The following is an 18,897-nucleotide window of genomic DNA, read 5'->3' on the forward strand; positions in this document are numbered from 1 at the left end:
AAGCATGATCTATATTTCCCTACTAGCCACAGTTTTGGCTGAATCTCAATATTCCCCAACGCTGAGAGTGCGAGCAGCAAATTTGATTTATCGAGATGGCGTAAACTTGATCCAGGTACTGCTAAACGGCAAGTTTTTGAGTGTAAACAAGGTGATTTGTGTTCTAGTGTACAAGTCTATAATTCAATTGAAATAAAAGAAGAGTTTTAAAGGTTGTAGAAAAAAAATACATACAGTATTTGGAAGTTTACTGTCGTTGATGCAGCGTCTTTTTCACCACCTTATTTGACACGTTTAATTAGTTCTTTGTGCCTGTTGTTTGTGTCCTTTATGACGTCCTTAAAACAGTAAGTTTTCTGTTTGGAATGATTTTCAAATCTGTTTTTTACTGGCAGACAGACAGAGCAAAAATAATTAACTCACTCCTCTCTGCGCATGCCTAATCGGGACGAATTCCGTACAATTTGCCAAATTCAAATCCAAAGTACTACTAAACTGCAGGTTCATGTTCCGATTTGTGTTCCGATTTGTGTTCTATGATGTTCAAAATATAAAATACAATCCAAATCAGGTAGTTCCTCGATCATAGAAATAAACAGACAGACAGACAGACAGATAGATAGAGTGAACCAATTGCTTAACCCTGCTTTGTGCTAAGTACACAGGGTAACGAAATGAACATGCACATAAGGTAACACATCTATGCATAAAATGTTGGAAACAATTACAAATCACTGTTGTGAAAATGCCGTGTGAAGATGTCTAGATAACAAGCAGGGTTCTGCTGATACTCACCCGGCTCGCAAAATCCTCCGTCTCGATGGCAAGGTTGCCCTGCATGCCTGCGTTCCATTCACCGGTCGTGATGAGCTTTGGGGAGTTTTCATGAGATGAGGTCAAGGACAATTTCTGCAAAGTACAGCAAGCCTTAGAATGAATGCCAGAGTGTTCACAATATTTAAATCATATCACCGGTCTGAGGTTTGCGCTCCAAGTCAAATACTAGTATTTGCTCGTCTCCTAAAATAGTCATACTCTGATTTTTGAACAAATGTTACTCATAAAAAAAACCAAAAAAAAAAACCACCTTTAGAGGCCATTTTTCCCCGCAAGCGGGGGTTGGCCTTTTTCGGGAACTGTGGTTGTTGTTGTTTTTCGGTCCCCTTTTTGAAGCAATGTTTTACGGCCGGATGCCCTTCCTGACGCCAACCCTTTTTGCCGCCTTTAACGACAAGCAGGGAATTACCAGTGAACTGGTACTCAATTTGCCGACCTCGGAAGGATGACAGGCTGAGTCAACCCCCCTGGCGTTAATTCAGCGATTGACCGGGATTCGAACCCAGGATCCTAGGATCCTAAGCCGGCACCCTAGCCGCTAGCCCAACACCAGGGTTACTCATAGTATTTTTAAAAATTATTATCACCATCTACATCAGTCATGTGACCAATTAATCATACTGGTGATCCGTAATTGTGAGGTGGTTCCAATTTGAACGATGCTGGCATGGATTATTAACTCACTTTTGAAGTATTCGATTAACATAGTGTGTGGACATAGAATGTGGGATGCGAGACTAAAAACTATTGCATTGGGGCAGGTTTAACTAGAATGACTTTCTTCGACGTCGCGACGTCGACCGATATGCCTCCGCCCAAATTATCATTATACGTACTTGTACAACGTTTGACTTAAATCCCTTCAGCTGTTCTCAAGTATCATATTTTTAGCTGACATGACCTCTGGTTGACCTTTGACGCCAAAATCTTATCAGTTTCTCTTTGCATCATAATATATATTTATACCAAGTTTGGTTAAAATCCCATCACTGGTTCACAAGTTAGCTTGGTAAGAGAATTTTTACTTCATGGAACTCTGACCTTCGACCTCTAAACCCCTAACCCTAACCCTAACCACGACATCGATTTAAAGGTAATTTTATTACTCATCTAATGACATAACTGTCAATGATGAAAAATAGTTTGAAGAAAAAAAGGTGACCACCTAGTGAACTTTACCAAGTACACACCTCCAAATATACATCCTCCAATGACACACACAAATGGTTTAAAACAAGCAATTTTGATCTGTTTACCTTTATAATTGTTTTAGAGTGCGTTCAGATTGTCGGAGAACAAAATAGATTTTGAATATTTCATTTACCGTAATTAAGTCCCGGTGTGTAACCTGGTTAGAATAGGTACACCGTATCCCTGCGTGTCAATAGGCGACTAAGAGGGTTGGCGTCAGGAAGGGCATCCGGCCATAAAAACATTGCCTCAAAAAGAGAACCATGGCAATTACAACAACATACGGGCAGGGTACAGCCCGAAGTGGAGATCGGTTTCTGAGGTTTGGGACATGGAATGTAGGGACAATGACAGGGAGATCAGGAAAAGGGGGTGGAAGTACTGATCAGAAGAAGAGTGGACATATGTTGTGTGCAAGAGACGAGATGGAAGGGAAGTGGTGTGAGAATGGTGAAGGGTAGGCAGGGACAGAAATACAAGTTTGTGTGGCAAGGGTGCCCGGAGGGTGTGAATGGTGTTGGTGTCCTGTTTCCTGAGGGGTTTGTAGACAGTGTGGCAAGTGTGACTAGAGTGAGTGATAGGTTGATGATGGTGAAAATGACGATTGGAAAGCTCTTGGTGAACGTCATCTCGGGATATGCTCCGCAGGTTGGTCGGAGCGATGAAGAGAAGGACAAGTTCTGGTGTGCGATAGAGAAGCTGATGGAAAACGTGAAAGATGACAAAGTTATTGTGGTAGGAGGAGACCTAAATGGACATGTGGGAAGGAGTATGGACGGTTTTGAGGGAGTTCATGGGGGTTACGGATATCGTGTGAGAAATGGAGAAGGTGAAAGGATTTTGGAGTTTTCTGATGGAGCTGATTTGTTGATTTGTAATACTCAGTTCCAGAAAGAGGATAATAAGCTTGTTACATACACGTCAGGTGGGTCGACGACAACCGTTGACTACCTGATGGTGCGTAGGCGAGATAGGGGGCACCTCCGGGACACAAAGGTGATCCCGGGGGAGGAGGCTGTTTCACAGCACCACTTGGTTGTCTGCGACATAAGGGTGAAAGGTGCGAGGAGAGCTCGGCGGGTGATGTACCAACGGAGAATGAAGGTGTGGAGGTTGAAAGAGGTGACAGTGAGGGAGGCATTAAAAGAGAGGCTGAGTAGGGTAGAGGATGATGTGGTTGAGCTTGAACGTGGTTGGATGTCAATGAAAGCTAGTCTTTTGGGAGCCGTTGGTGAGGTATGTGGATGGACAAAAGGACCACCGAGGCACTCGGAAACATGGTGGTGGGATGATGAAGTTGGAAAGAGGATTGACGAGAAGAGGGAGAAGTTCAAGGAGTGACAGAAGGCGAAGGGTACGGGAGCAGAAAAAGCAGAGCATGAAAGTTATAAGGCGGCCAAGAAGGCTGCAAAGAAAGAGGTAGCAAAGGCGCAGGAGGCATGTAGGAAAATGTTCGGAGAACGCTTGGATTCGGAAGAGGGTCAGAGAGCGGTATTCAGGATTGCAAAGCAGATGGCGAAAGAGAGGTGTGATGTGATGGGGGTGAGTTGCTTGAAGGATGAAGTGGGACAAATCGTTGTGGACCCAGATGGAATTGAAGGAAGATGGAAGAGATATATAGAAATGCTGTTGAATACAGAGAATGAATGGGATGGCAACATCAAGAGTAACCCAGTTTTAGGACCGGCAGAGAAGATAACTGAGAGGGAAGTTGAGGAAGCGATAAAAGCAATGAAGAGCGATAAAAGCGATAAAAGCAACTTCCCTGAAAATGTCTGCTGCTCTTCTTCTGCTCCAATCGGCTCATCTGATCATGTGCTTGTTAAAGTGGACATCTCTCTGACCATTCTCAGAGAGCCTCCTCAGCGTCGACGAGTCTGGCATTTCACTCAGGCCAACTGGCATGGTCTTCAAGCAGCCATCAATCATCTGGACTGGTCTCCCATCTCTACCGCCTCTGACATCAACTCATCCTGGGAATTCTTCCAAAGTAAACTGCTCTCTCTCATGCACAGATTTATCCCATCTCGTCTTCAGTTGTCATACCCTTCCTCCCATCCATGGTACACGGAATCTTGTGGTGAGGCTATTGCCCAGAAACAACTTGCTTTCGTCTCCTGGAAAGCAAATCCAACGGAAGGAAATCTCATTTCCTTTCACAAAGCCCGAAACAAGTGTGTGTCCACCCTCAGGAGAGCCAGGAAACAATATCTCTCCGTTCTCAGGACAGAACTCTCTTATCTGTCTCCCTCTTCCAAATCCTGGTGGCGTCTGGTCAAATCTGTTTCTGGTGTTTGTTCCCCCTCCATCCCCTCCCTCACCTCAAACGGCCACACGGCTGACTCCACGCGTGAAAAAGCTGAATGCCTCAACTCTGTGTTTGCCTCTAAATATTGTGTCCCAAACCCATCCCTCTCTGTACCCACCGTACCCAGTCGTACCCAGCTGCTCCTGGACTCTGTGTCCTTTCCTCCTGACAAGGTGGAAAAGTTTCTGTCAACCCTCGACTCTGATTCTGCAACTGGACCCGACGGCATCAGCCCACGGGTCCTAAAATCTTGTTCTTACGCTCTTTCACTCCCTCTCTCTGTTCTCTTCACACTCTCTTTTGCTCAAGGTCATCTGCCATCTGCTTGGAAATCTGCCAACATCACCGCTTTGCACAAAAAAGGTGCAAAAACAGATCCCAGCAACTACAGACCAATCAGCCTTCTCTCAATTATCAGTAAAGTCATGGAATCCATCATTGCTTCAGATATGAAATCTTTCCTCTTTAGGCTATGAGCCAGACCCCCCAAATTGACCGGTTGGTACCATACAGATGGAGTAAGGCTCATTGTGATTTTTAGCAAGATATATGTCCCTAGATATGAAAAAAAAGTGATAGCAGTGTATAACTCTCGGCCATATTTGTGTTATCACCCGAAATATTATTATACGCCCGCTTCGTTTCGCCAAAACATGTGATTTTTTTTTTTTTTTTTTTGTTGTATACAAGATCGAGGCTCGTGAAAGAGCGAACATTAATCACACAGAAAGACAAACAGACACATAAAACAAATAACATCGGGAGCGGTAGACAAGATGGGGAGAGAGGGGGAAGGACACAAACACAACATTTGAGAGCAGGGACCGAGAGACATGGAGACATCGAGAGATCTGTGGGAGGGAGCAGGGACCGAAAGTGATATTTGCTAAAATTGGAATAAATATGTTTTTAAGGACCACAGAGTGCCAATAATTTGCATACTGGATGCCAACTAATATAGTAATAGAAATATAGAACATTTGTGGGGGTTATTTATCAAATTTTTGATATAATGACGAAAAATATGTTAAATTTAGTGAAAAAGTGGTCGAAATCGCTTCGAGTTCAGAATTCACATTGTACATTTTTGTCAATATTTCAAAAATGAAACTCCCAGAGTAACATTTGACCCCTCAAAATATTCGCAAGGAACCACTGCATTGGAATATATCATTACTTTGTAATATGGTGGTTGTTTGGGGCACATATTTTGGTAAAGTTCAAAATATGTTCAACCATACCCCCTAATTTTGATATTATAGGTGCTAAAGGGTTAAACATGACTGTATTTGCATCTGTATTACCCAACTAAATTGTCATTTCCTTTTGTCATTCCAGGTAATGTGGTGGTGGTGGTGTTAGTGCTTGCCCAGTATTGCTAGTACAATCGCAATGGAAGAACAAACCAGAGATGAGGCCGAAGTGCCAACTGGAAGACATTGTATCATTCACAAGGAATCACTGAGTATTGATCCAAATGAACAACTTACCAGTCCACAAAGTTTTGAATCATGGAAAACCCTAATAAATGCTGCTCAAGTAAGAGATCACTCCCCTATACTTGACATCGCTAAATCGGTGACAGACAAGGAGATTCCAGTGATCTTCTACCATAGGAAATGTAGAAGCATTTTCACGATGAAGAGAGATCTGGAAGCCCTTAAACGTAAAACAGATTCAACCTCAACAGAGTAAGCTGTTGCTGGGTGTTCCAATGCTAAGCGACCGGCAAGACGATCCTCATCAGAATGTACAATGTACAATGTGAATTCTGAACTCGAAGCGATTTCGACCACTTTTTCACTAAATTTAACATATTTTTTGTCTTTTTTTTTTTTTTTTTTTTTTGGTATACAAGATCGAGGCTCGTGAAAGAGCGAACATTAATCACACAAAAAGACAAACCGACACACAAAACACAAAAAACAAGGGGAGCGGCAGACAAGATGGGGAGAGAGGGGGAAGGACACAAACACAACATTTGAGAGCAGGGACATCGGGAGGACTTGGGGGGAGGTGGGAGAGGAATAAAACATATGAACACTGCAAGGACTCTGGGGTGAATTACCGGGGGTAGAAAAGATCAAGGTTTTGGATGGGGGAAGATAAGAGATGGTGGTGAACAGCTGTTTTAAAGACCTGGAGGGTGGAGTGGGATTGAAGGGAGTGGGGGAGTTTGTTCCAGAGGCGGGAGAAAAGGGGAATGAAAGAGTGAAGGTGAGCAGAGAGCCTAGACTTTGGCAGTTTAACCATAAGAGGGTTGCAGGTAGATCTTGTGCGACCTGAAGGAATATTGGGGGGACAGAGCACAGAGAGAGCTGGGGGAGCAAGGCCGGAGAGGAGTCGGTAGAAGACAGAAAGACCACCTACCTGCCTGCGGTGAGTGAGTGAAAGGCCCTCAGGGATAGCTTCATCGCGGGAGATTCCAATGATTTTGAAAGCTTTGGATTCAACAACGTGAAGCCGAGCCAGGTGCGAGGCAGGAGCACCAGCCCATAGGGGAGAACAGTATTCCATTGAGCTGCGGATGAAAGCCTTGTATGTGGTGAGGAGCTCAGGTGTGCCGAGGAAGGACTTCGCACGACGGAGGATGCCCAGTCGGCGACTGGCTTTGGAGGCCAGCTTGGAAATGTGGTTTTCCCAAGAAAGATCATGGCAGATAGTGAGACCCAAAAGCTTGAGCGACAGAACTTCTTGGAGAGGATTGTTGAGAAAGTAGATGGGAGGGTTGTCCAGTCGATCTTTTCGGAGAGACAGAGTAAGAGAGTGAGATTTGTCAGGATTGAAAGACATGTTCCACTTGTTTAACCAGTCTGTGATTTTGTCCAGGTCTTCAGAGAGTGAGGAGGCTGCAGACTGCCGATCTGAGGGAAGAGGAATGGAGCGGCAGAGAGTGGAGTCATCAGCAAAGAGATAGAGAGGATTTTCCAGAGAGTCGGAGAGATCATTGATAAAGACCAGAAAAAGCACAGGGCTCAGCACACTTCCTTGGGGAACTCCAGCCTGAACAGGAAGGGGAGATGAGAGAAATCCATTCAGGGCCACACGTCGACTACGACCAGAGAGGAAGTCCGCAAGCCATGCATGGAGATTTCCATGGATACCATAGGAGGAGAGTTTGGTGAGCAGAGCTGGGTGCCAGACCGTATCAAAGGCCCGTGATATGTCAAGGGAGACAGCTCTGATTTCCTGTTTGGCATTGAGGACCTCCATCCATTGTTGAGACAGCAGAAGCAGCATGTCCAGAGTAGAGTGACCTGCTCTGAAACCAAATTGATGATCAGAGATCAAGCCATTGGAGAAGAGGAAAGATCTGGAGAAAGCATTCGATGCAGGTTCCACGCGAAGTAGTGACCTGGGCATTGAGGAAGTTCGGAGAGGAGGAATGGTTGATCAGAGTAGTGATGGCAAGGTACAAAAGAGCGCGCACAGCTGTAAGGATGAAGGACAGGAACAGTGGTGAGTTTGAGGTGAAGGTGGGAGTGCATCAGGGGTTGGTACTAAGTCCACTACTATTTGTAGCTGTGATGGAGGTGCTGGCTCAGAACGTAAAGGAGGGTTTACCGTGGGAGTTGTTGTATGTAGATGATCTGGTGTTGATTGCGGAAAGTATGGATGGCCTGAAGGAAAAGATGAAGAAGTGGAAGGAATGTATGGAGACAAAAGGTCTGGAGGTGAATTTGGGAAAGACAAAGGTGATGGCAAGTGGTAAAGCATGTGATGAGGTGGAAAGAACTGGGAAGTGGCCATGTGCTGTGTGCAGGAAGGGTGTCGGAGTAAACTCCATTCAATGTACAATGTGCGCTGAGTGGGTTCATCAAAAATGTAGTGGTCTGAGAGGGTCATTAACCAGTGTGGCAGCTAAATTCAAATGTAAGGTGTGCACAGAGGGAGCTGCAGATGGAGGAAATGTTGAGTTGGATCTTGGAGACGGCGTGAAGCTGGAAGGTGTGAAAATATTTTGCGACCTTGGAGACATGCTGAATGGAGAAGGTGGATCAGACTCGGCAACGGTTGCAAGAGTGAGATGTGCATGGAAGAAATTTCGGGAACTGAGTGGCGTGCTGATGAGGAGCGGAGTGTCGTTGAAGCTGAAGGGAAAGGTGTATGCTGCATGTGTGAGAAGTGTTATGATTTATGGGAGCGAGACATGGGTAATGAACGTAGAGCAGCAACGAAGGCTGGAAAGGGTGGAAATGCGAATGGTTCGGTGGATGTGCGGAGTATCGTTGAGAGAGAGGAAGACAAATGATGAATTGCGAAAGATGATGGGAATAGAGCCTGTGATTGATGCTGTGAAGAGGAACAGGTTGAGCTGGTTTGGTCATGTGTTGAGGAAGGATGAAAGTGACTGGTTGAGAAGAGTGATGGAAATGAATGTAGAAGGAAGTAGAGGACGGGGAAGACCGAGAAAGACTTGGCTAAAGATGGTGGAAGAAGAAATGCGGGCAAGGGGGTTAACAAGGAGAGATGCAGAAAATAGGGCCAAATGGAGAACATTGTCATGGGGACAGCAAGGCTAACCCCTGCTCTAGCAGGGAAAATGGCCTTTAAATGCATGTTGTTTGTTGTTGTATTTACCGTAATTAAGTCGTGATCATCTCAGGTGATCGGGACAAATGGTGCATTTTAAAATATAGGCCGTTAAAAGTTCACATAAGATGTAGTTTGAAAATTACAAGGTGTGTAGATTAAACAAATACATTGAATTAAAGCCAGATCAGCCACACATTCAATGATACAAGTTAGAAGGGCAAAATAACGAGATTTGGAGACGTTATGGCATGAGTGGAACATCATCATGAACTAGGGTAGATCCTCATAAACTCGGTAACCCACGTGCCACCATCACCAATCCGACACATGCCAATGGGTAAACCTCCAACGATCACCTCATCCTCATAATAGGGTGAGTTGTTTTGCAGTTTGTTTGTGATCTTACAACTTTGAGCTCCCAAGGTTAATCGCAACAAAACTTTCTATGATCAGGTTTTTAACCACGATGTACCTGAGCAGGGTCATTAGGAGGTCATTTTCCCATTATTTACATATTGCACTCCAAAGTTAATTTATTTACAACCCCGATGTAATTTCTTCACTACAGCTTCACTCCTTTACACCCTTGGACCCATTCTTACCCATTTAGACCCTTTAGAGACGTATACACCTTCTTTGAGTCTTTTCAGATGTAATTTGAGACCATTTGGACACTTTAAGACCCTTTGGACACTTTAAGACCCTTTGGACACTTTAGACCCAAATTGGGCCATTTTAAGATCATTAGAAACATTAGATAACTAAAAGATCATTGAAACACTTTAGACCTCTTACAAAATTGAAAATCATTCCCCCAAAAATCGGTTTTAACGACCTTTTTCATGCTCAGTTTGAGTCACATCACAACTTGAAATGAATCAAAACCAATATCTTAAAATGAAACTGATGTTGAAAATTGAACCAAACAATTGACCGATAGATCAATTTTTTTTTTTTTTTTGTATACAAGATCGAGGCTCGTGAAAGAGCTAACATTAATCACACAAAAAGACAAACCGACACACAAAACAAGGGGAGCGGCAGACAAGATGGGGAGAGAGGGGGAAGGACACAAACACAACATTTGAGAGCAGGGACATCGGGAGGACTTGGGGGGAGGTGGGAGAGGAATAAAACATATGAACACTGCAAGGACTCTGGGGTGAATTACCGGGGGTAGAAAAGATCAAGGTTTTGGATGGGGGAAGATAAGAGATGGTGGTGAACAGCTGTTTTAAAGACCTGGAGGGAGGAGTGGGATTGAAGGGAGTGGGGGAGTTTGTTCCAGAGGCGGGAGAAAAGGGGAATGAAAGAGTGAAGGTGAGCAGAGAGCCTAGACTTTGGCAGTTTAACCATAAGAGGGTTGCAGGCAGATCTTGTGCGACCTGAAGGAATATTGGGGGGACAGAGCACAGAGAGAGCTGGGGGAGCAAGGCCGGAGGGGAGTCGGTCGAAGACAGAAAGACCACCAACCTGCCTGCGGTGAGTGAGTGAAAGGCCCTCGGAGTTGACTACATCGCAGGAGATTCCAATGATTCTGAAAGCTTTGGCCTCAACAGCGTGAAGCCGAGCAAGGTGTGAGGCAGGAGCACCAGCCCAGAGGGGGGAACAGTATTCCATTGAGCTGCGGATGAAAGCCTTGTATGTGGTGAGGAGCTCAGGTGTGCCAAGGAAGGACTTCGCACGACGGAGGATGCCCAGTCGGCGACTGGCTTTGGAGGCCAGCTTGGAAATGTGGTTTTCCCAAGAAAGATCATGGCAGATAGTGAGACCCAAAAGCTTGAGCGACAGAACTTCTTGGAGAGGATTGTTGAGAAAGTAGATGGGAGGGTTGTCCAGTCGGTCCTTTCGGAGAGACATTGTAAGAGTGTGAGATTTGTCAGGATTGAAAGACATGTTCCACTTGTTTGACCAGTCTGTGATTTTGTCCAGGTCTGCAGAGAGTGAGGAGGCTGCAGACTGCCGATCTGAGGGATGAGGATTGGAGCGGCAGATAGTGGAGTCATCAGCAAAGAGATAGAGAGGATTTTCCAGAGAGTCGGAGAGGTCATTGATGAAGACCAGAAATAGCACAGGGCCCAGAACACTACCTAGGGGAACTCCAGCTAGAACAGGAAGGGAAGATGAGAGAAATCCATTCAGGGCCACACGTTGCCTACGACCAGAGAGGAAATCCGCAAGCCATGAGTGGAGATTTCCCTGAATACCATAGGAGGTGAGTTTGGTGAGCAGAGCTGGGTGCCAGACCGTATCGAAGGCACGTGATATGTCAAGTGAGACAGCTCTGATTTCCTGTTTGGCATTGAGGACCTCCATCCATTGTTGAGACAGCAGAAGCAACATGTCCAGAGTAGAATGACCTGGTCTGAATCCAAATTGATGATCAGAGATCAAGCCATTGGAGAAGAGGAAGGATTTGATATCTGAAGCAATGATGGATTCCATGACTTTGCTGATAATTGGGAGCAGGCTGATTGGTCTGTAGTTGCAAGGATCTGTTTTTGCACCTTTTTTGTGTAAAGCGGTAATGTTTGCTGATTTCCAAGATGCTGGCAGATGACCTTGAGCAAAAGAGAGGGTGAAAAGAACAGAGAGAGGGTGAGATAGAGCGGCAGAGCAGGATTTTAGGACCCGAGGCTGATGCCATCTGGTCCAGTTGCAGAATCAGAGTCGAGGTTTGATAAAAACTTCTCCACCTTGTCAGGAGAGAAGGACACAGAGTCCAGGAGCAGTTGGGTTCGACTGGGAAAGGTGGGAACAGAGAGAGATGGGTTTGGGACACAAGATTTTGAGGCAAACACAGAGTTGAGGCATTCGGCTTTGTCACGTGCGGTGTCAACTGTGTAGCCATTTGAGGTAAGGGAGGGGATGGAGGGGGAACAAACACCAGAAACGGATTTGACCAGATGCCACCAGGATTTGGAGGAAGGAGACAGGTTTGAGAGTTCAATCTTGAGTGTGGAGAGATAGTGCTTCCTGGCACTCCTGAGGGTAGAAACACACTTGTTTCGAGCTTGGTGGAAGGAACTGAGATTGCCTTCAGTTGGATTTGCCTTCCAAGACGCAAAGGCAAGTTGTTTCAGGGCAACTGCCTCACCACAAGATTCAGTGTACCATGGACGGGACGAAGGGTAAGACAACTGAAGACGAGATGGGATAAATCTGTGCATGAGAGAGAGCAGTTTGCTTTGGAAGAATTCCCAGGAAGAATTGATGTCAGAGGCATTAGAGATGGGAGACAAGTCCAGTTGATTGATGGCTGCTTGCAGACCGTGCCAGTCGGCCTGAGTGAAATGCCAGACTCATCGGCGCTGAGGAGGCTCTCTGAGAATGGCCAGTGAGATGTCCACTTTAACAAGCACATGATCAGAAGAACCGATTGGAGCAGAAGAAGAGCAGCAGACATTTGCAGGGAAGTTTGTCATAACCAAGTGCAGAAGAGAAGATACTCCATTGACTGAGATCCAGATCGGGAAATTGACAGATTGTGTCAGTCCCAATGAGTCGCAGAAGTCCTTTGCTGAGGTGCCATGGCTGGTGAGAGATGAATCCACACCCAGCCAGCTGGCATGATGACAGTTGAAGTCGCCACATATGAGGAAGAGAGAGTTTTGATGAGTTGATAGAAGTTGGTCCATGTTGTCCGACAGAGAAATGTAAATGGAGTCATCACTGTTTGGAGGACGGTACAGAACACATATGAACAAAAGGTGGGAGCGGAGAGGAAGCCGTAGCCAGAGGTACTCCTGTGGGTGGGGTGGAGAGAGGGCAGTGCAGCGAGAGTGAGGAAGAGAGTTTTTGATAAAGATAGCCACCCCACCACCAGGACGAGGATCAGGTCTATCGTACCGGAGGAGGGAGTAACCAGGAAGAGATATTAAGGAATCAGAGACATCTTGAAGGAGGAAAGTTTCTGTTAAGCAGATCAAGTCTGGATTTTCAGAAGCAACCTGAATGGAGAGATCAATCAGGTTTGAGCGAAGGCCCCGGATGTTTGAGGTCCATACCGTTAGTGAGGAGAGAGGGGGAGCATCGGGTGCAGGACAGGACAGGGGAGGGTTAGGGTCAGATGAAGGGTGGGAGGGGGATGTAGGAAGAGCAGTTGATAGTGTGTCAGAGATTACAGAAGAGTTACAAGAAAGGGAAGGATGAGGAGGACGAAAGGTTTGATGGTGATGGAATGAGGCACAGTGAGAGTTTGTTTGAGGGGGGGCAGAGGAAAGTAGAATGTTGGGGGAGGTGGAGGTATGACATAGGAGGGAGAGGAAGTCGGGAGGAGGCAGCTTTGAGAAGGAGGTGGGAGGAGGGAGAATTTGGGAGGGATGGTTGGGGGGGGAGATTTGAAGGGGAGGGGCAAGGAGGGAGTTTAGAAAGTGGATGATTAATGAAAGATGAACATATATAACAAATTGGGTTTGTTGTGATTTTCAAGTTAGCGATTCGTTTAAGAACGATGGAGGAGGGATGGAATGAATGAGAATTTAGAGCATGGAGTGATTTGGAATCATAAGAGATTGAATATTTTTTTGAAATGGAATGAGTTGAAGAGGAAATTGAAAGGAGCCTTTTAAATAAGAAGAAAAACAGCGTGTTGTAATAAACCACTGAATAAAACACTGAAGGGGATAGTTGAAACATATTTAAACAGAACTGTGAAGAACAATCTTATATTCACAAAAATACCAATGGGGAGAGGAAGCCTAGAGCGACGACCACGAGTCACTTGAACAGGGCAAAAGGTGGAAGGCAAGGGGAAATGGGGGCGGGGCGAGACAGCGCACGTGGGCAGAGGCAAAAGCACACGAGGAGAAAGGGAAATAAAAGTTTTTTTTGTTTGTTTTTTTTGTTTGTTTTTGGGGGGGGGGGTGTGGGGGTTACAACGTTAGACAAATAGTAGATGTTTGGTGAAGCTTGGTGGAGAAGGGGAAAAATGGGAAAAAATGAATGGGAAACCAGAATGAAATGCTCAGAGAAATACCGAATGGAATTTGCCGAAAGCAAAGCTATGGGGAGTAAAGAGAGAGGGGGAAGGTCAGGGCCTGAAGAAACAATGTGGAGAGGGATAGGTGCCTGGAAGTGGTCGGTTGGTATGGAAAGAACTTTGGTGATCTTCCGTCAGGTGGTAGGCCCAAAACATGCCTAAATCCATTTCCCAGCCAAACTTTCATAATATCACCTTCACTCCCAAGTAGTATTTCGGAGGTACAACAAGCACATATTTGAAATCTTCACTGGTGGAATGGAACGAGCTTGGTGATGTTACCAGCTACACCCATTGTGATATCTGCTCACTGAATATTTACACTGAATTCCCATTTCTATCAATGCACACACCAATAAAAATTACTCATTTCAGGCGAGACATATACACTACCAGTCAAAAGTTTTAGAACACCTCAATTTTTCCAGTTTTTATTGAAATTTACACAGTTTAATGTCTCGATGTACTCTGAAATTAAGCATAGAACAAATAAACAATTGGAGATGAAAAGGAAATCATAGAATCATTTTGTTTAACAAAATTTAATTTGAATTTTTGACTTACCAAAGTAGCCACCTTTTGCAGATATAACAGCCGAACACACTCGTGGCATTCTTTCTACAATGGAAATCAAATATTGTTCGGGAAGTTCTTCCCAACACTGTTGCAGAAGTTCCCACAAATGTGTTGCACTTGTAGGTTGTTTTACTTTCACCCTTCTGTCCAGTTAATCCCAAACCAGCTCGATGGGGTTTAAGTCTGGAGACTGTGCTGGCCATTCCATGATTTGAAGACGACCATCTTGTTCTTTTCCTCGAAGGTAGTTTTGACATAACCTGGAGGTGTGTTTAGGGTCATTATCTTGCTGTAGGATGAACCCCCGACCAACTACGCATATACCAGAGGGTATTGCATGGCGCTGCAAAATGCTGTGGTAGCCCTTTTGGTTCAGGGTGCCAGTCACTCTGTGCAAGTCACCGACTTTGGATCCAGCAAAGGAGCCCCAGACCATCACGCTTCCTCCTCCATGTTTGACAGCTGGTGTCACACACTGAGGAACCATCCTTTCGCCTACTCGACGGCGTACAAAAACCCTGCGTGATGAACCAAAGATTTCAAATTTTGATTCATCGGTCCATAAGACCTTCTTCCAGTCTTCAGTAGTCCACTGGCGGTGCTTCATGGCCCAGGCAAACCTCTTTTTCTTATTTTGCCATCTTAGCAATGGCCTTCTTACTTCCACTCGACCTGTCAAACCTGCAGCTCGAAGTCTTCTCTTCACAGTTGAAACTGAGACTTGCTTACTTCGACCAGTGTTAAGCTGTGCTTGAAGCTGTTGTCCTGTGAGCCAACTATCATGCAAGCTGTTGACTCTCAGAAACTTGTCTTCTGATTCTGTTGTGGCTTAGGGTCTTCCAGACCTCTTCCTGTCAGAGCTTCCTCCAGTTTCCAATATACTACTTCCTGCAGTGCAATATTGTCCAAATAATGCTTCAGAGGGTGTAATAACAGTCTGTTCCAATACTGCTTTTATACAGACAGGGGGTTTGTAATCAAGTAATCAGCAGAGGTTGGGACAACTGTAGGAATTGTTTGCATCAACTTTCAAGGCTTAATTTACTTACATTGCTGCAGAACAGCTGTACGTTGTTAACCCATTGCTTGTTCCCTGAAGAAGGCCTTTTTTTTTTACAATATAACTGTGCAATTTACATTATTTTCCCGTTTTTGCTGACCTAAACTTTTTTTTTTTACCTCGAGCAGTTTACTGCTTACCTTTGTACCATTTCAGGTTATTCAGTGGACATTAAACTGCGAAAATTTCAATAAAAACTAGAAAAATTGAGGTGTTCTAAAACTTTTGACCGGTAGTGTACGAACCCCCGTCCGTCACAGGTACCATGCATGTAATCTAATAATTTCATCGTTGCATCAACATACATACTTATACCAAGTTTGACTTAGATCCCTTCAGCTGTTCTCAAGTTATCGCAGTAACAAAAACCTATCACGGACGGACGGACAACCCAAGAGCATGATACCTCCAGCGACATCATCGGCCATGCGTGCAAGCTCAATTTCACATCTTCATACACTCTTGCTGTGCATATAATTATTTCAAAGTATCTACACGGTGGTCTTGGATGTAGACACATCCTCACACATCCAACCGATGACATGCGGGTAGTTTTGAGCTTTCATGTATGACTGCTAACAAAGCTACTCATACAAGCGGAAGCACGAGTCAGCACTAGTCGTGATGGATGCAGAACTTGTGGTGTACACAATACTCCATACACAGCAGCCCTTGAGATACCTGTATATTCAGAGACCTGTTACATCTGCAGGAAAAACATGCACGCCTCACCCTCAAAAATACCTACTCCGAGTCAGCTCATCTTAAATTATTACCTCTGCCACTGAAAGTGGATGGAATTTATGTTTTCACCACTGTCTGTCTGTCTGTGAACAAGATATCTCAAAAAGGTTGTGGACGGATTTGGACAAAAATTTGCAGAGAGCTTGTGTATGTGACACCGACGAAATGATTAGATTTTGGTGAAGATCCAGATTCGGATCCGGCTAGGTAGAATTTTTAAGTGATTCTTCACCATTGGGAGATGGGGCCAAAACTATGCATAGCAGGATATCTCAAAAAGTTGTGGATGGATTTAAGACGAAACTTGGTGGATAGCTTGCATATGTGACAAGGAAGAAATGATTCAATCTTGGTGAATATCCGGATCCGGACTCGGCTACTAGAATTTTGTAAGTGATTCTTCACTTTTGGGAGGTGGGGCCAAATACGATACATAGCAGGATATCGCAAAACGTTGTGGATGGATTTAGACGAAAATTGGTGGATAGCTTGCATATATGAAAAGGAAGAATTGATTCAATATTGGTGAAGATCCGGATCCGGATTCGGCTACTAGAATTTTGTGAGTGATTCTTCACCATTGGGAGGTGGGGCCAAAAACTATGCATAGCAGGATATCGCAAAAAGTTGTGGATGGATTTAAGACGAAACTTGGTGGATAGCTTGCATATGTGACAAGGAAGAAATGATTCAATCTTGGTGAATATCCGGATCCAGACTCGGCTACTAGAATTTTGTAAGTGATTCTTCACCTTTGGGAGGTGGGGCCAAATACGATACATAGCAGGATATCGCAAAACGTTGTGGATGGATTTAGACGAAAATTGGTGGAAAGGTTGCATATGTGATAAGGAAGAAATGATTCAATCCTGGTGAATATCCGGATCCGGACTCGGCTACTAGAATTTTGTGAGTGATTCTTCACCATTGGGAGGTGGGGCCAAAAACGATACATAGCAGGATATCAGAAAAAGTTGTGGATGGATTTAAGACGAAACTTGGTGGAAAGGTTGCATATTTGACAAGGAAGAAATGATTCAATTTTGGTGAGTATCCGGATCCGGATTCGGCTACGAGAATTTTGTAAGTGATTCTTCACCATTGGGAGGTGGGGCCAAAACTATGCATAGCAGGATATCAGAAAAAGTTGTGGATGGATTTAGACGAAAATTGGTGGAAAGGTTGCATATGTGACAAGGAAGAATTGAATCAATATGGGTGAAGATCCGGATCCAGACACGGCTACTAGCAATTTGTAAGTGATTCTTCACCATTGGGTGATAGGGCTAAAACCAATACATAGCAGGATATCTCAAAACGTTATGGACGGATTTGGTCGAAACTTGGTGGACAGGTTGGGTATGTTACAAGACGTAATCGATTCGATTTTGGTGAAGATCTGAATATGGATTCAGATACGAGGATTATTTAATTTTTCTATTGATTCTTCACCATTGAGAGATCAGGCGAAAAGCGATATAGAACATGATATTTTAAAAATTTGTGGACGAGTTATGACTAAACTTGGTGTACGAGTTGGTTTGGTGACAAGAACAAGCCGATTGGATTTTGGTTCAGGTCCGAATCCAGATCCGGCCTATCAGTGGGGTACAAAACATAAAATGTTCGCCTTGGCGGAGGTATGCTCTCTACCAAGTGCCGCTCTAGTTTAATTAATGCATTGAAGGAACACTTTGTCTTTGGGAGAATCTATAATCACCAAAAAAGAATGAGTGGAGAGGCAAAAGCACAAATAAGTCGTTTTATCAAAGTAAAAGGACAAACTATTATTAAATGTAGCCATCAGCTTTTATGATCTCCGCTTACATTTATCAGCAAACCTAAACCAAGCAGCAGCCTCTTATCTGAAAAATCATCAAAACTCTCATAATACAAAGTATTTCCTTTTTTTCTTCCAACTGTCTTGAGCTCCCTACTTGGTGAAACCTCACGTGTTCATTCATTCCCCTATTTTTGTGTGAGGTTTTCTTCTTGTGTTATTGACACGTTGTCGTGTGAAATGGCAACGAGCTTCCAGCAAGCTCGTTTCTTTTCCTACCCACTCCTCAATGCTCCCATCAAATTCCCATCTAATGATCTTAACACCAACAAAATAAATCCTACGATTCACATCAAGACAAATTTGAAACACGAGCTACGCTAACAACGAGCTATGCTGCAATCGTGGGCTTTTTCCCGTTTATTTTATCGAAATGTCAACTCAGAAATTGGTGTATTAAAAGTTTTCATCACATTCGTCGGATTCAAAGTTGGATATCTGTTTGACAAGTTGTTATGACAAAAAAATGTCATTTTTGAAGAGTTTATTTGTGGTTTTGACAAAATAATTTGTGTAGGTTTTTTAAACTCATGTGGATGGTAAACTGTGAAGGGAAAATACATAAAATATTATAAACTTAAACTTGCTAATGGACATCCATGAATGTCACAAAATATTTCTTTCATCAAAGCACTCGGAGACAAGAAATGATTAAGATACTAACGAGTTCATCGGAAAGAAAAAAGGAAAAAATGGTTTGAGCTCAAGATATGGGGAAATGGTGATGAAAGAGATGGCCGAATGAAAAGCTTGACGCGTCTGGTTGGAGACCCTGCTGCTGAGGCCTAATTCATTGACAAAGCACAAAGTGATCAAGCACCGAT

General features: G+C 44.2%; 1 protein-coding gene across 1 annotated transcript in view; it reads right to left on the reverse strand.

The window, feature by feature from the left end:
* ADCY3 (adenylate cyclase 3) overlaps window positions 1-18,897 on the reverse strand; it is a gene marked incomplete in the record, with an annotated part of 286,396 nt that overhangs the window by 105,683 nt on the left and 161,816 nt on the right. The window contains 1 exon segment of the mRNA XM_078786848.1: window positions 796-909. Coding sequence (XP_078642974.1) covers window positions 796-909 — 114 coding nt within the window.

Source organism: Myxine glutinosa, chromosome 11 (assembly GCF_964187855.1).
Source record: "Myxine glutinosa chromosome 11, kmMyxGlut1.1, whole genome shotgun sequence".
NCBI classification, from domain to species: Eukaryota; Metazoa; Chordata; class Myxini; order Myxiniformes; family Myxinidae; genus Myxine; species Myxine glutinosa.